This window comes from Oratosquilla oratoria, chromosome 10, assembly GCF_046742065.1.
Source record: "Oratosquilla oratoria isolate Oo_2021 chromosome 10, ASM4674206v1, whole genome shotgun sequence".
Lineage (NCBI taxonomy): Eukaryota > Metazoa > Arthropoda > Malacostraca > Stomatopoda > Squillidae > Oratosquilla > Oratosquilla oratoria.
In genome coordinates, this window is record NC_134786.1 from 73,561,196 (window position 1) to 73,575,554 (window position 14,359).

Genomic DNA, 14,359 nt, shown 5'->3' on the forward strand with positions numbered 1-14,359 from the left:
TTTGGCTAATTTATTAGCCTCTTTGTTTCCAATCACTCCAACATGTGCAGAGACCCAGCAAAACTTTACTTAGGTACCTTGTCTCTCTATAATATGAATCCACTGTAAGATTTTTAAAATCAGAGGATTCATAGAGTTATAAGCACAGAGTGCCTTCAACACACTTTTGGAGTCACAGAAAAAGGTAAAGCAACCAGTATCCAGAGTTGCCACTTTCTCAACAGCAGCTAGAATAGCATATAGCTCAGCTGTAAAGATAGAGGCTGAAATAGAAAGAGCCTCTCTGCATAAAACGTTGCTACTATAGACTCCAAATCCAATGCCAGCATCAGATTTCGGAGCCATCAGTAAAGATATAAGTAGTATCACTATGCTCTACAACATGGTTCATAAAAATTGAACGGGCTTCAGGCTCTGTCGTGTCTTTCTTAAAACCATTGAAATAGTTACAAAAAGTCACTTCCGGTAGCTTCCAGGGTGGAATTACTGATGGTTTGAAAGGCAATGCCTCATGCATATTTCTATGTTTATTAAAATCTGCTTTGCCCGAAAACCATATGGTTGAGGAGATTTCGGGTGAGCTTCATAAAAGTTAAAATAGGTTTCCTTAGTTACCGTTTTAAAAGTTATAGATTCAGGGAGCCTCTGTAGTCTGTACCAATATCTTAGTAAGAAAGACTGGCAATAAATATCCAGGGGTAATTCACCCACATCTACCAAAAGACTTGGAATAGGCGAAGTTTTAAATGCACCAGTAGCTAGGCGGATGCTTGCATGGTGTATCGAATCAAGCGTTTTGAGCTGGTTTGGAGAAGCTGCAGAATAGATCTCGCAACCATATGAGATTTTTGAAAATATAAGTGCCTTATACAACTTGGTAATGTTTTTCTATCTGCACCCCAGGAAGTATGAGCCAATACTTTTAGAATGTTCATTGCATTACTGCATTTATTTCTAAGGTATTTCAAGTGGGCAGTCCATGTCAATCTTTGGTCGAACATTAAACCCAAGAAATGGGTCTCTTGAACACAAGGGATTCATTGTCCTTTAATGTAAATATCAGGGTCTGGATGTATTCCTCTGATTCTACAAAAGTGCACAAGGACAGTTTTGCTCATAGAGAACTTAAAACCATTCATCTCTGCCCATTCAATAATCTTATCGATTGTCAGTTGGATTTTCCTTTCCACCATCACCATTCTTGCTCCAGAAAATAATATGGACAGGTCATCCACAAAGAGTGTGTGTAGGATATCATGAGGAATGACAGACAATATTCCATTAATACATACATACATACATATACCAAGGCTTTTTCCCCCTTACAAGGGAGGTAGCCAAAAAGGGAAAGGCATAAAAACACTCCCACCCATTTCATCCCTACATACACTCCACACCCCTCCCACCCTCCCTCTCATCTGAGCACCTCCTGGATGACGGGTCATCCCTGCACCCTACCCACCGCCCTGGGTCAGAATTCCATTAATAGCCAAAGCAAATAATGTGACGCTCAAAACACTCCCCTGTGGCACACCTTCTTCTTGGCATTTTCTGTCTGAGTATGTATTACCCACCTTAACTTGAAAGATTCGTCGAGCCAGGAAAGCTTGAATAAATAAAGGCAGTTCACCTCTCAATCCTGCTTTCAGGATTCCATGCCTCCATGTAGTGTCATATGCCTTTTCCATGTCAAAGAATACTGACACGTGGTGATGTTTTGCAGCATATGCTTCACATATCGACGACTCAAGATGGATTAATGCATCTGTTGTCGAGTGCATTCTTCTAAAGCCACATTGATTTGGAGAAAAAATATGTTTCTTCTCCAAATACCATACCAACCTTGTGTTAACCATCTTTTCCATGATTTTACAAAGGCAAGAGGTCAGTGCAATAGGACGGTAACTTGCTGCTAAAAATTGATCTTTTCCAGGTTTTAAAAAAGCTAAGATAATTGAGTTCCCATATTGTCGGGTAACTAGTGTCACGCCAAATTCTATTAATAATACTTAAAATGAATTTCTTTGTATGAATAGAAGCATGCATTGCATAGGGAATCTCATCAGGGCCTGGAGTCTTGTTATTACATGATGACAAGGCTGAATCAAATTCCTTTTCGCTAAATGGTTGGTTATAAGACTCAGTTTTATTGGTAGAGAAATCTAGTCTTTTGCTCTTCTCTGAGTCGATACTGATATGTAGGTGAGACTTGTGATTTACTGGATATATTTGCAAAATGATTGGCTAAAGAATTACTCACGTCTACGGCACTGGTTAAAATTTGCCTGTTTACATTTAATACTGGGGGTGGATTTAGAGCTAACTTCCCCACAATTTTCCTGAGCTTTCTCCATACAGATGAAGGTGGAGTTCTATCATTTATTGAGGATCCATATGATGTCCATGAAGCACGTTTGGCAGCCTTTACTGCAAGTCGAAACTGTGCCCTACATTTCTTATAAAAAAATTAGATTTTCCTGTGTGGTGTCTATGACATCTGGTAAAAGATCTTCTTGTTAATCTATGTAACACCTGGAGTTCATTGGACCATCAAGGAACTGGTTGACGTCGAAATAAACCTGTAGATTTGGGGATGGAATTGGTGCCGGCAGAGTGGAATGTTCCGTTCAACAGCTCAATTGCACTATCCACTGTTTGGAAGTTGTCAACATCTCTCTCTATATCACTCCACTCCTGAAATTTTTCCCAGTCGGCTTTTTCCAAGATTCACCTTGGTGATCTATATGTAGAAAGATCAAAACCGGTATCAATTACAATAGGTGCATGGTCACTGGTATGCCAATCATCCAGCATTCTCCAACTGAAATCAGTTAAACAATTTGAGCTGGCTATAGAGATATCAATACATGATAATGTTCTGGTTTGTATATGGAAGTGAGTAGGCTCTCCTATGTTGAGTAATCCAATGTCCTCATTTTCTATGAGGGATGCTATTATATTGCCTTTGGCATTTGCTACTACATCACCCCATAAGGGATGTCTGCTGTTCATATCACCAAGTATGAGGAGAGGCTGCAGAAGCTGTTGGAAAAGATTTTTCATATCTTCATATATCAACTAGTCACTGGGAGGTATATAAATAGAACATACTGTGTACCTTCTTCTCCCAAGATCTACTTGCACTGCAACTGCTTGTAATGGGGTTTGCAAATGAACAGTTATTTGATGAACGTCATGGTGAACATATAGAACACTTCCACCATGACTTCCTTCTTGAGGATTATATGGGGTTCTATAACCGAAGTACTCCCTGGGACAGGGAGTATTTTGGTCTAATTTGCTCTCCTGTAATCAAACTATTGTAGGTGATATATCATGTATTAGTAGTTTAAATTCTTCATATTTTGCCTGTAGACCCTGACAATTCCATTGTAGTAAGGATATGAAATTTAGTTTTTGTAGGTGGGAGTACTTCTAACTGCTGTACTGTTTGATAGAGTTGGTCTTGTAACACTGGGTTTCCTGCCAGCATTCATTCCTTTTTTTGTATGTTTCTTTGATGGATGGAGTTCCTCATGAATCTCAGCCTATATATTATAAGTTTTGGTGATACCTGTTTTTTTTTGTGATTCAGAGTTGGTTACTATATCAGAATTCCATGAGGAAAGGACTTCAATGATATCTATTTGAGGTGCTTATTTTGGCATTTTTTGGTTTGGGAGAAAGTGATGGAGGTCTCTCATGTTTACGGTTATCTGATGTACTAGTATTATTGACTTCCATGTCTAATGTTTGAGGTAGTTTTTGATCCTGACTGATCTCCCCGAGATCAGGTAACGATGATGCCTGAGATGGGGAAGGCAAGGATGGAGGAGTGGGGGATGAAGGTCTCTCATCATTAATTGAAGATCCATTCTTCTTTGGGGCTATCTTGTCCTCCTTGGAGGGTTGTGCTCTAGCCTCAACAGGATGAGCACTTGACCCAGATGGCTGGGCCACTACCACAGGGGTTGATGCACCTGCTAGAGGAGGTGCAACCACTGATCCCCTTGTGGTAGCGAGGGGTAGTGGATTTAGAGCTCTCGCATAGCTCTTAAAATGTCCCATTTGTCTTTTTGCGTACCCAATACTTATGTGTTCAGCATTTGCTTTATTGATTGCTGCCAGCTCAAATTTGAATATTTCACAGCTCTTATCATTAGATTTATGTTCTAGCTGGCAGTTTACACATTTGGGAGTTCTGGAACATGTATCGTGATGAAGATCAGAACAGTTAATACAGAGTTTAACATTTTTACACATTTTCGATGAGTGGCCATACTTAAAACAATTGAAACATTGCATTGGTCTTTGGTGGAAGGGTCTTACTCTCACCCGTTCGTTCTCAAATGTTACGTGGGAAGGTATGTCAGAGTCTATGAACGTCAAAATTATCATACCAGTGTTAGATGCTTTTTTTACTTTCCATACTGTGGAGGGGCTCATGTTCAGGATTACAGTTTCTGTCAAGTCATACAGATCTTTGTCAAAGATGACTCCTCTTCCATAACTAAAGTTTAAATGAGGCTTGATCTCCTTAAGCATTTCATTATCTTTAATCTGCATCAGAAGCATCATCTGGGCTTGCATTTTGGATTTTGCACGTACTAGCACAGTGAATTTTCCAAAGTGGGAAATGTCTCCACTTTTAATGCCACTTACTTTCTTTTGGAGGTACAGGTACTCCTCGTTTAACGACGACAATTGGGACCAGCGCGCCGTCGTTAACCGAATTGGTCGTTAAGCGAAAGTGTATACATATACGTACATGTACTGTATGTACAATGTCCAGCAATACATGTATCTTTATTTTCGTGTATTTTCCCTCTTTTATACAGTACATTAAAGCTTTATTTACTGTTTATTTACGGTGGTTAGGTTCCTAAAATTACCGTATATGACCAAATCCGCATATGCTGACATTCCATATTGAATACCGGGGTATTTTTTAGTTTCGACCATGGGCGCAATATAGCAATAGAAAATTAATTATTAATTTTGTAAATTAAAATGTATCAACGTAATATGCAATTTTGTGGGCGGAAATGAAAGTAAAAAATACCTTGCTACAAGAAAATATGCTAATGAACGAAGTCGGTAGCATAGGCTCGGGACGCCATCTTGTCTGCCAATGTCTCTCACGACGACGAGCCGGATGACATTTAATTTGCAGGTAATGATTTATTAAACACAGGTTAGGTTAGTTTAGTTTAGGTTAGACGAATTAATTTATCATCCTTTCATTTCTTCGACATCGGCATCTATCATAACAAACATGGTGTACCATTCGTCCGACATGACTTTGTTACTTACGAAATCTGTTTTAGCATTTTTTTTTTCATTTCCGCTCACAAAATTGCATATTACGTTGATACATTATAATTTACAAAATTAATAATTAATTTTCTATTGTTATATTGCGCCCATGGTCGAAACTAAAAATTTACCACTACCGGTATACACTGTACCCCAGGTAGTTTTTGCAGCTTGCAGGATGGTAATGTAGACCTAAGCTTCAGAACACTTTACCTCACAGCTAATATCCACCGTACAAGTTCATTTATAACATCATACAAATTTGCCTCAGCCAACTTAATTATCGTACACGACGTCGTAACTTCGGGAGATTTACGTTAAACGACGTCATAAAGCCCGTCGTTACTCTGAGTTGTCGTTAACAGAGTAGGTCGTTAAACGGGGAGTACCTGTACCTGCTAAATTTGTAATAATTATAATATTCTTCCTTTGCTGTAGCAATCAACCACATAGGAGGATTGGGAGTCCTTGAGTAATCATCATCTAGTTGCTGATCAATAGCTGGAGCCCATTCAGATGGTACATATATATCTAGGTTAGTTGGAACTCTGTCTATTAAAGCTCCTCGTAAATCAGATTCACATATTTTTAGGCTGCCTATGTTACAGCTGGCTTTGAGTGCATCCTCATATTTACTAAAATTAACCCAAGCTTCCCATTTTTGTTAATTTTCAAGTTCATTCGAATTTCTGAGATATTACCAAAGTCACCAAGGGTATTTGAGATAATCTCATAGTTACATTGAAGAGGAATATTTTCAATGTGAAGAACTCTAAGATTTTTAATGTTTGTTGACTTTCCCGTCTGGGGCTTGATAGATTTATTCTGAGATTTGCTTTTTTCTTTATCTTTGGTTGTGCCAAGAGAGGAGTCCAAGTTAAGTCCAGGTTTGTCAGGATGATCAGGAGGGTCTGGGGGTGGAGGTATAGGTGCCAGTTTGTTACTTGCTGCTGCAGAGTTATCATTTTCTGCATTGGTTGTGGCCATATTTGAAAGTTGGTTAAGAGAAATGCATGGAAGAAAGATACAATGGCCTCCCAATGCCTTGGGGGTTGAAGGAAAGTTCCCCATAGGACCAGAAAGTTCCAGAATATGGTCATTTACACAAGCAGGACCTCGGAATTGAGCTGTAGACTTTGACAACCCGATTTGTCCTCTGGAGTTTTGTCCCATAAAGAATTGGGCCAACGTAGTCATCCTGCATGTGTACTGGAAAAGGGGGAAAGGAAGTCAGCAGCCTGGTACCTTCCTCACAAACATGTATTCCCCAGTTGGCTGGCTTTCAGCCCTCGCAGGGAGTAGGGACCTCATGGTATACATCCCCACTTGACTGGGTTCAAGCATGGAGCTTGGAAGGCACCAGGTTGCCAGAACCTTCCCAGTAAGTATATAAGAAAAACTGGAGTGTAGAGCTGGGTAGGCGAGTTCACTGAGGGGAGGAGTGAGGGGTCACCCATCTATTACCTATCCAGTTAGTGCCAGCACAAGCTGGAAGTGGAAGGAGGGGAAAATGGAATATTAGGCTGAGGGTGAAGAAAGGGCCAACAGATTTCGTCTGGAAGCTTTGGGTCAACCTTAGCAGCATGGTCAAACCTACCAGGGTGAAAGATTACCCCACTACCACTGCTTGACCCTTCATTGCTTCACGCAAGCCCCCTAACTACATCAAAATACTGGGCCCTTGGGGGGGGAGAGAGAGGTAATTGCTATACAAGTATACTAGTAAATCACAAATGAAGATGATCACCACATACTAACTTAGAGAGAGAGAGAGAGAAAATGAGAGGAAGAAAGGTAATTGCTATACAAGTATACTAGTAAATCACAAATGAAGCTCACCACATACTAACTTAGAGAGAGAGAGAGAGAGAGAGAGAGAGAGAAAGAGAGAGAGAGGGAAATGAGAGAATAAGAGAATGAATGAGAAAGAGATGGATAAAAAGAGAAGCATTCCATTCAATATTGTTTATACATATATTTTTCTAACATCTCACCTGTATATAACAGCTTCAGTCAATTCTCTTGCTGGTTTTCTGCTGACTTTGTCCATAACAAACTCAATTCCAATACAGAGTCCCATTCCTCGAACATCTCCAATGTTAGCATGTTTTGTTTTCAGATGTTGGAAATTCTCTATCAATGTCTTCCCTACTGCTTTTGCACTCTGGACTAGTTTTTCATTTTGTATGACATCAAGAACTGCTAAACCAATTGCGCATGCAACTGGGTTGCCACCAAACTGTCAAAAGAAAAAGAAAAAAATATTATATATACTGTATATACTGTGTGTATATATATATATATATATATATATATATATATATATATAGTCAAACCTCAGTTTTCAAACATAATTAATTTCAAAAATATGTTCTAAAACTGAATTGTTCGAAAACTGAATAATATTTTCCCATTACAAATAATGTAAATGAGATTAATTCGTTCGCAAGCACCAGATGAATACTTGTTTACCTAATTATACTTTATCATATAATAAATAAAATATAAAAGTGTAAATCAAATGAAAAGCATGACAGAAGTAAATTTAATGACAATGCAACACTGTACAGTCATTATGTAATGTATGCACTGTACATTAAATACATGTTGAGGACGAAAACCTTCTTTACAAAATCACCAAACTTAACCACAAAATTTTCTGCCATTTCCTTGCTTGAACTCACTGCCTCACCATGCACTACACTGTGAATTTCACTTCTGTTCTTAGATTTTTCAAACCATCCTCAACTTGGTTTAAATACAAAATCATCAGCACTTGCACCAGGGCTTTTCTTTACTAGATCATCGTAAATTGCTAACGCTTTCTCACAGATAAATGCTTCAGATACTATCACCTGCTAACTGTCTCTCTTTTATATAAACAAGCAACAACTTTTTCACTTCCTCAAGTATTTGTGGTCTTGTTTACTAATGATGGTTACTCCTTTTGCAACATCAACTACTTCATCACTTTTTTATTCTGAGAATAAATTTGTAGACTTTGCCATACCATACTGCACAGCAAGATCAGATACATGAACGCCATTTTTGTGTTTTGCAATAGCTTCTTCACATCGATTGTTTTTCACACGACTTTTCTTTCTCCTTGACCAGTATCACTTTTTGTTTTCTTTGGAGCCATTGCTAGGGGCTAGTGTAGGAATAATAAATGATGAATGCAATAAAATTGATAATGAAAGCAGCACAACTATTCAGCTCAGCAGTCAACAGAGAACTGTTTGGATTTTGTCAGTGGCCACGTGTCAGCATCGTTTGAGAACCGAAATTTTGTTCGAAAACAGAGTTATTTCCAGCTCGCATTTTTCATCTGAAAACAGATTTGTTCAAGTTCAGAGACATTTGAGAACTGAGGTTTGACTGTATATAATCAAATTAGTTTCACAAGAGGTGGTCTTGTGGGATGGACATCAGAGAGAATCATTACCCTGCTGCCCATCTTCAAAACCCTTCCAGAGGTGCCCAAGATATATGTATCAAATTCTACAGTTCACCACACAGCACTGAAAGAGAGATAGAAAAAAAAAAAAAAAAAAAAAAAAAAAAAAAAAAAAAAAAAAAAAAAAAAAAAAAAAAAAGAGGCTGACAACTAATATGACTTGCCCCAGATGCAGGTCATCTTCCATTGCCTAGCACTCATACATCTGAAGTTATATTTCATTGCTTCTATCAATGGGAAATGTGGGAAATGCTGAAGTGGTACATACACATCACAAAAGACCTTTCCACCCTAATAAAAAAGATGGCTTATTCAAAGCATACACCCACCATAGACCCTTCCCATACACATCCAAAAACACATACACTGACTCACCCATCTCAGTTTCCCACGGATAAAGGGTCATCCCAGTCCCTCACCACACTGCACCTACACATCTGGGCCCAAGAGCCAAAGCTGGTTTACCCCAACTGCTTCATTATGCAGTGAACTCCACCTCCTCATCCACTCAAGAAACATGCAGAGCCAGCATGAAGAAATCCCTTCAAGTCCCACCATTTCCTTGTCCATTTAGGACCACTCTCCACTCACACCAACCTTTTGCCCTTCCCCTTCCTTGCTCAACAAACATTCCTTTTGCACCCAGTGCCCCATTCATCACATTCTTGGTCTTTTCCTCAAGTTTCATCCATCCACATCTGCTTTCCACACTCTTTCCATATAAGGTGTATTTACCTAGTTGTATTTTACAGGAAGGGGAGCTATGCTCGTGGTGTCCTGTCTTCATATCTCGTTATATCTAGTATGTTTTTAAATTCGTGTATCACTTTTGCACACACCACATTCTCATCTAACTTGTTCCAAATATCTATTACCCTGTGGGGAAAGCTGTTCTTTTTCAGGTCTCTACTATGACTGTCTTTCTTGATTTTCTTTCCGTGTCCTCTTGTAACTCTACTATCCCATTTTATTAATCCTTTCTATCAATAGTTTCTATGCCTTTCATGATTCTATATATTATCAAGTCTCCTCTCTTCTTTATTCTAATGTCTGTAGCTCAAGTTTTGCTAGTCTCTTCTCATATGATAGTTCTGAGAGTGTTGGTGCCAATTTTGTAATTGCTCTTTGTATTCTTTCAAGTTTTGTTATACATTTTTTTGTACTTGGTGATCACATCTTCGCTGCATACTCCAATCTTGGTCTTATCAAAGTGACTAGTATTTTCTTCACCACTACGTCCAGGTATGTAAATGCCACTTTGATTGTTCTTATTTAAATTATAAGTTTTTCAAAAAAATTTTGTTTGTGACATATTATTCATAATAATGACTCCCAGATCCTTCTCATTTCCTAGTTGTTGTTTTTTCTTCTCCCAATTTATATGATCCCACTGTTCTTTTTTGTCTTCTTCCAAATTCCATTATACTACACTTCTTAATATTGAATTCTATCTCCCACTTCCTACTCCATTTCCATACAGCAACTCACAATCTTCTACAATGTTCACCTTTTTCAACAATTTTGCATCATCTGCAAAGAAGCTCATATAACTTTCAATTCCTTTATCCATATCATTAATATATACAGCAAACATTATTGGGGCCAGAACTGTTCCTTGTGAAACTCCACTAATCACTTCATCCCGATTAGAGTGTTTGTCTCTTATCACCACTCTCATTTTTCTTTCATGCAAGAAGACTTCCATCCACTTTAGTAGTTTGCCCTGTATTCCTCCTGCAGTTTCTAATTTCTTTAGCAATTTCTTATGTGGCACCTTATCAAAAGCTTTTTTCAGGTCTAGAGATGCACAATCAGCCCATCCATCTCTTTCTTGTATTACATCTATTAGCCTTGAATAGAAACACATCAAGTTTGTGACGCATGATCGTCCTTGTCTAAATCCAAACTGCCTTGGATTTAGTGCATTGTTTTTTTCCAATTGCCTTACCCATCTAATTTTGATAATTCTTTCACAAATTTTAGCTATCATACTTGTAAGAGAGACTGGTCTATAGTTAGTAGGGTTTTCCTTGTTTCCCCCTTTATATATTGGTACTATATTTGCTCTTTTCCAATCTTCTGGAACTTTTCCTTCTTTCAATGAACTGCTTATTAGACTATGTATTTTGTCTGTTAGTTCATTCCTGCATCCTCTCAAAATCCAGTTTGCCATTTCATCTGGTCCATGTGATTTTCTGACATCGAGATTACTCAAGTGATTCATTATTTCTTTCCTTGTTACTTCTATCTCTTTCATAGGGGGACTTTCTCCTCCCACTCGACATCTCTAAGTTGTATGTTCTCCCTCGTAAACACCGATTTAAAATGCTTGTTCATAATTTCTGCCATTTCTATTTCCTCTGTGTATTCAACTCCTTGTCATAGTTTCACTAATTCTTGTTTGTTTTTCAGTTTGTTGTTTACAAATCTATAAAATAGTTTTGGTTGATCTTTACATTTTTCTATGACATCTTTTTTGAATTTTCTCTTTTCTTATCTGCACACTTGTACATATTCATTTCTATAACTAGTATATATTTTCCATTTTTCAGGTCTTTTGTCTTTCTTCCATTTTATCCAAGCTTTATCCCTTTGTCTTTTAACTCCCTACATCTTTTGTTGTACCAACATTTTACATATCCTTTTTCTTGTTTTTGTCTTGGAACATACTTTTCCACTTCTTTATAAAAAAAAATTCTCATCTACTGTTGTTTCCTCTTTGTGTATCCTTTCCCAGTCTGCTTTTTGAAATTCTTTTATTTGATCAAAATTTGTTTTTCCATACATCAATCTTTCCTTTCTATATTGTTCGTTTTTTTCCATGTATTTTTCCTCACTTGGATCCAGTTCAACCAATATGTGGTCACTTTTACTTATTGGTGTCTTATATTCAATCTTGTCCACTATTTCAGGTTTTGATGTGATTATTAGGTCCAGTCTTGATGGTTCTTCCTCATTTCTATACCTAGTATTCTCTTGTATCCATTGTGTCATTGTATGTTTTATAATCATATCAAGTAGTACATTTCACCATAGGTCATCTCCACCCTTCACTGTCATCTCTTCCCAGCAGATTTCTTTACAATTAAAGTCACCCATTATAACTATTCTTCCTCCATCTTCCATTATCTAATTTAGTGTTATCCTTGTGTCTTCTAACATATTTTTGTGTTCTCTCTCTTCCCATGAAGCCGTTTTAGGAGGCACATAATTTACCACAAACTTCCTGCTCTTCCCATCCCTGTCCTCCACTTCCATCATTATCATCTCTACTCTATTCTTTCCAAATGTGACATTCCTCACATATCCTTCTTAGTCAGGAACATAACTCCACCCCCTTGTTTTACCTCTGTTTCTAATCCAATAATTATATGCACCATGTCCTACACTATTGGGTGGTAGTGGACCTTTCAATTTTGTCTCTACAATTCCCATTATGTCTGGTTCTTTTTCCTTCAGGTAATCATTCAGTTCATTCAAGCCAGTTATTAAGCCATCTATATTTGTGTAATACACTTTTAATTTTTTGCTACCTCCATCCTGTTTTCCGTTTCCCTTCCGTTTTTCTCTGCTATGAACCATTTCCTCACTTTCATATTCACTACTCTCCAATAGAATTTCTCTTTGTCTGACTCTGTTCTTTTCTTGTTTTTTCCTTAGCTTCTAGTCTTTTTGTTTTCTCCCCTCTTTCCTCTTTATTCATTTCTCTTTTTATCCATACCTGTTTATATTGATCACTGTGCTAGTTTCCCTATTTTTGCTAAGATATTCTCTGCTGTCGTTTGTGACCTGAATTTAACCTTAATTGGTCTGGTCTTATCTGTATTGTATTTCCCTATTCTACATATTTCTTTCTCTGTTTCTTGTTCCTCTTGAACTGCTTCTAATATCTTGTTTACCTTTTCCTTCTCCTCTTTTATTTTTGTAGTCCTATTTGGATTCTGCTTCTCTTCCATCCCTAATATAATTATATTTTTCTATTTGTCCGCTAAGTCTCTTACTATATTCTCCTTCTCTCTTATCACTTTAATAACTGTGTCTTTAGTTTCTTTCATATGTTGTGTCACTATATCTCTAAATACAATGTTGTTGTTCTCTTTGACTTTTCTCCAACCCTGTGCTTCTTTTGTTATGGACTCTTTATTCTCTTTATTCTTCTTCTTTAATTCCTCATTCTCATCTTTTACTTCTTTTAACTGTCTTTTTAATTCTTCTATTTTTTTAGTTAGGTTTTGGTTCTCCCTCTTTAGTTCTTCCAATTCTCTTTGCATAATCCGTGTAAGCTGGCTGAACCTAACCTCCCAGTGTTCGTTCATTTTCTCTAGTTTTTCCTCTAGATTTTCTAATCGTGGGAGGTTGGCATCCCCTCCCTCATTAAATCCATGAAAATTATTATCTTCACTTTCTATTGTGTTGTTCTTATCTATATTTCTGATCATAGTGCCTTTACTGATATTTTCGACTTCACCTGCGTCGTCTGCAGCCCTCTTGTTGACATTTCTTCTGATGTCCGGGGGAGCCCGTTCGTCTTCTACTCATTTCCTTCAATTTTCCTCAGTAATCCCTCCCTTTCTCCTTTTTCTTCACCTTCCCACTACACCATGAGCTTTCCCCTTCCCTACTAATACAACAAAGGTACTCCCTTGTCATTGAGATCGATGAAACTTGAAGTTTTCCTGGAGTTCCAAACTTTGCTGTCACTTCGACCGACGTGTGTGTGTATTTACCTAGTTTTATTATACAGGAAGAGAGCAATGCTTGTAGTGTCCCATGTTTGTATCTCTCAGCATCAATTTTGTTCTTAAATTCTTATATAATTTTTGCACACACTGTTGCCTCATCCAATTTGTTCCAGATATCCACCACTGCGTAGGAAACTATTCTTTTTCAGATCTCTTCTACAACTATCCTTTTTGAGTTTCTTTTCATGTCCTCTTGTATTTCTTGTATCCCACTTTAATAAATCTTCTCTGTTGAAGACTTTCATCCCTTCATAATTCTCTTTCTCTTCTTTGTTCCAGGGTTGGTAGTTCCAGTTTGGATAATCTTTGTTCGGATGTCAATTTAGAGAGTGTTGGTGCCATCTTTGTCGTGCTCTTTGGATTCTTTCTAATTTATTTATATTCTTTTTTGTATTGGGTGTCCACAGTGTCACAACATACTCGTCTTGGTCTTATCAGTGTGACTAATATTTTCTTTACCATTTCCTCATCCAAGTAGTCACACGCCACTTTCATTGATCTTAGTAAACTGAAGTTTTCTCTGACTATTTTGTTGATATGCTTGTCTGGTGACATATCTTTGCTGATAATTACTCCTAGGTCCTTTTCTGAGCTAACTTTTTTATTTCCTTTATACCAATTTCATACTGCCCTGATATTCTATTTTTACTTTTTCCAACTTTACTTATGACAGATATGTGAGAAAGCTATAGGAAAGGGGAAGGATGTTTTTTGGGCTTTCATGGATCTGGAAAAGGCTTATGATAGGGTAGACAGAAAGGCACTGTGGGAGGTTATGCAGATTTATGGGATAGGAGGAAAGCTTTTGGGAGCTGTCAAGAGTTTTTATGAGAGTAGTAGAGCA

General features: G+C 37.6%; 1 protein-coding gene across 7 annotated transcripts in view; it reads right to left on the reverse strand.

Annotated features, from left to right (window-relative positions):
- Positions 1 to 14,359, reverse strand: part of LOC143029302 (ethanolamine-phosphate phospho-lyase-like) — an 86,995-nt gene that overhangs the window by 19,076 nt on the left and 53,560 nt on the right. For all 7 annotated transcript variants that reach the window (XM_076192048.1, XM_076192054.1, XM_076192055.1 and 4 more), the window contains one exon: positions 7,311 to 7,555. In XM_076192048.1, coding sequence (XP_076048163.1) covers positions 7,311 to 7,555 — 245 coding nt within the window. The remainder of the gene's footprint in view (positions 1 to 7,310; positions 7,556 to 14,359) is intronic.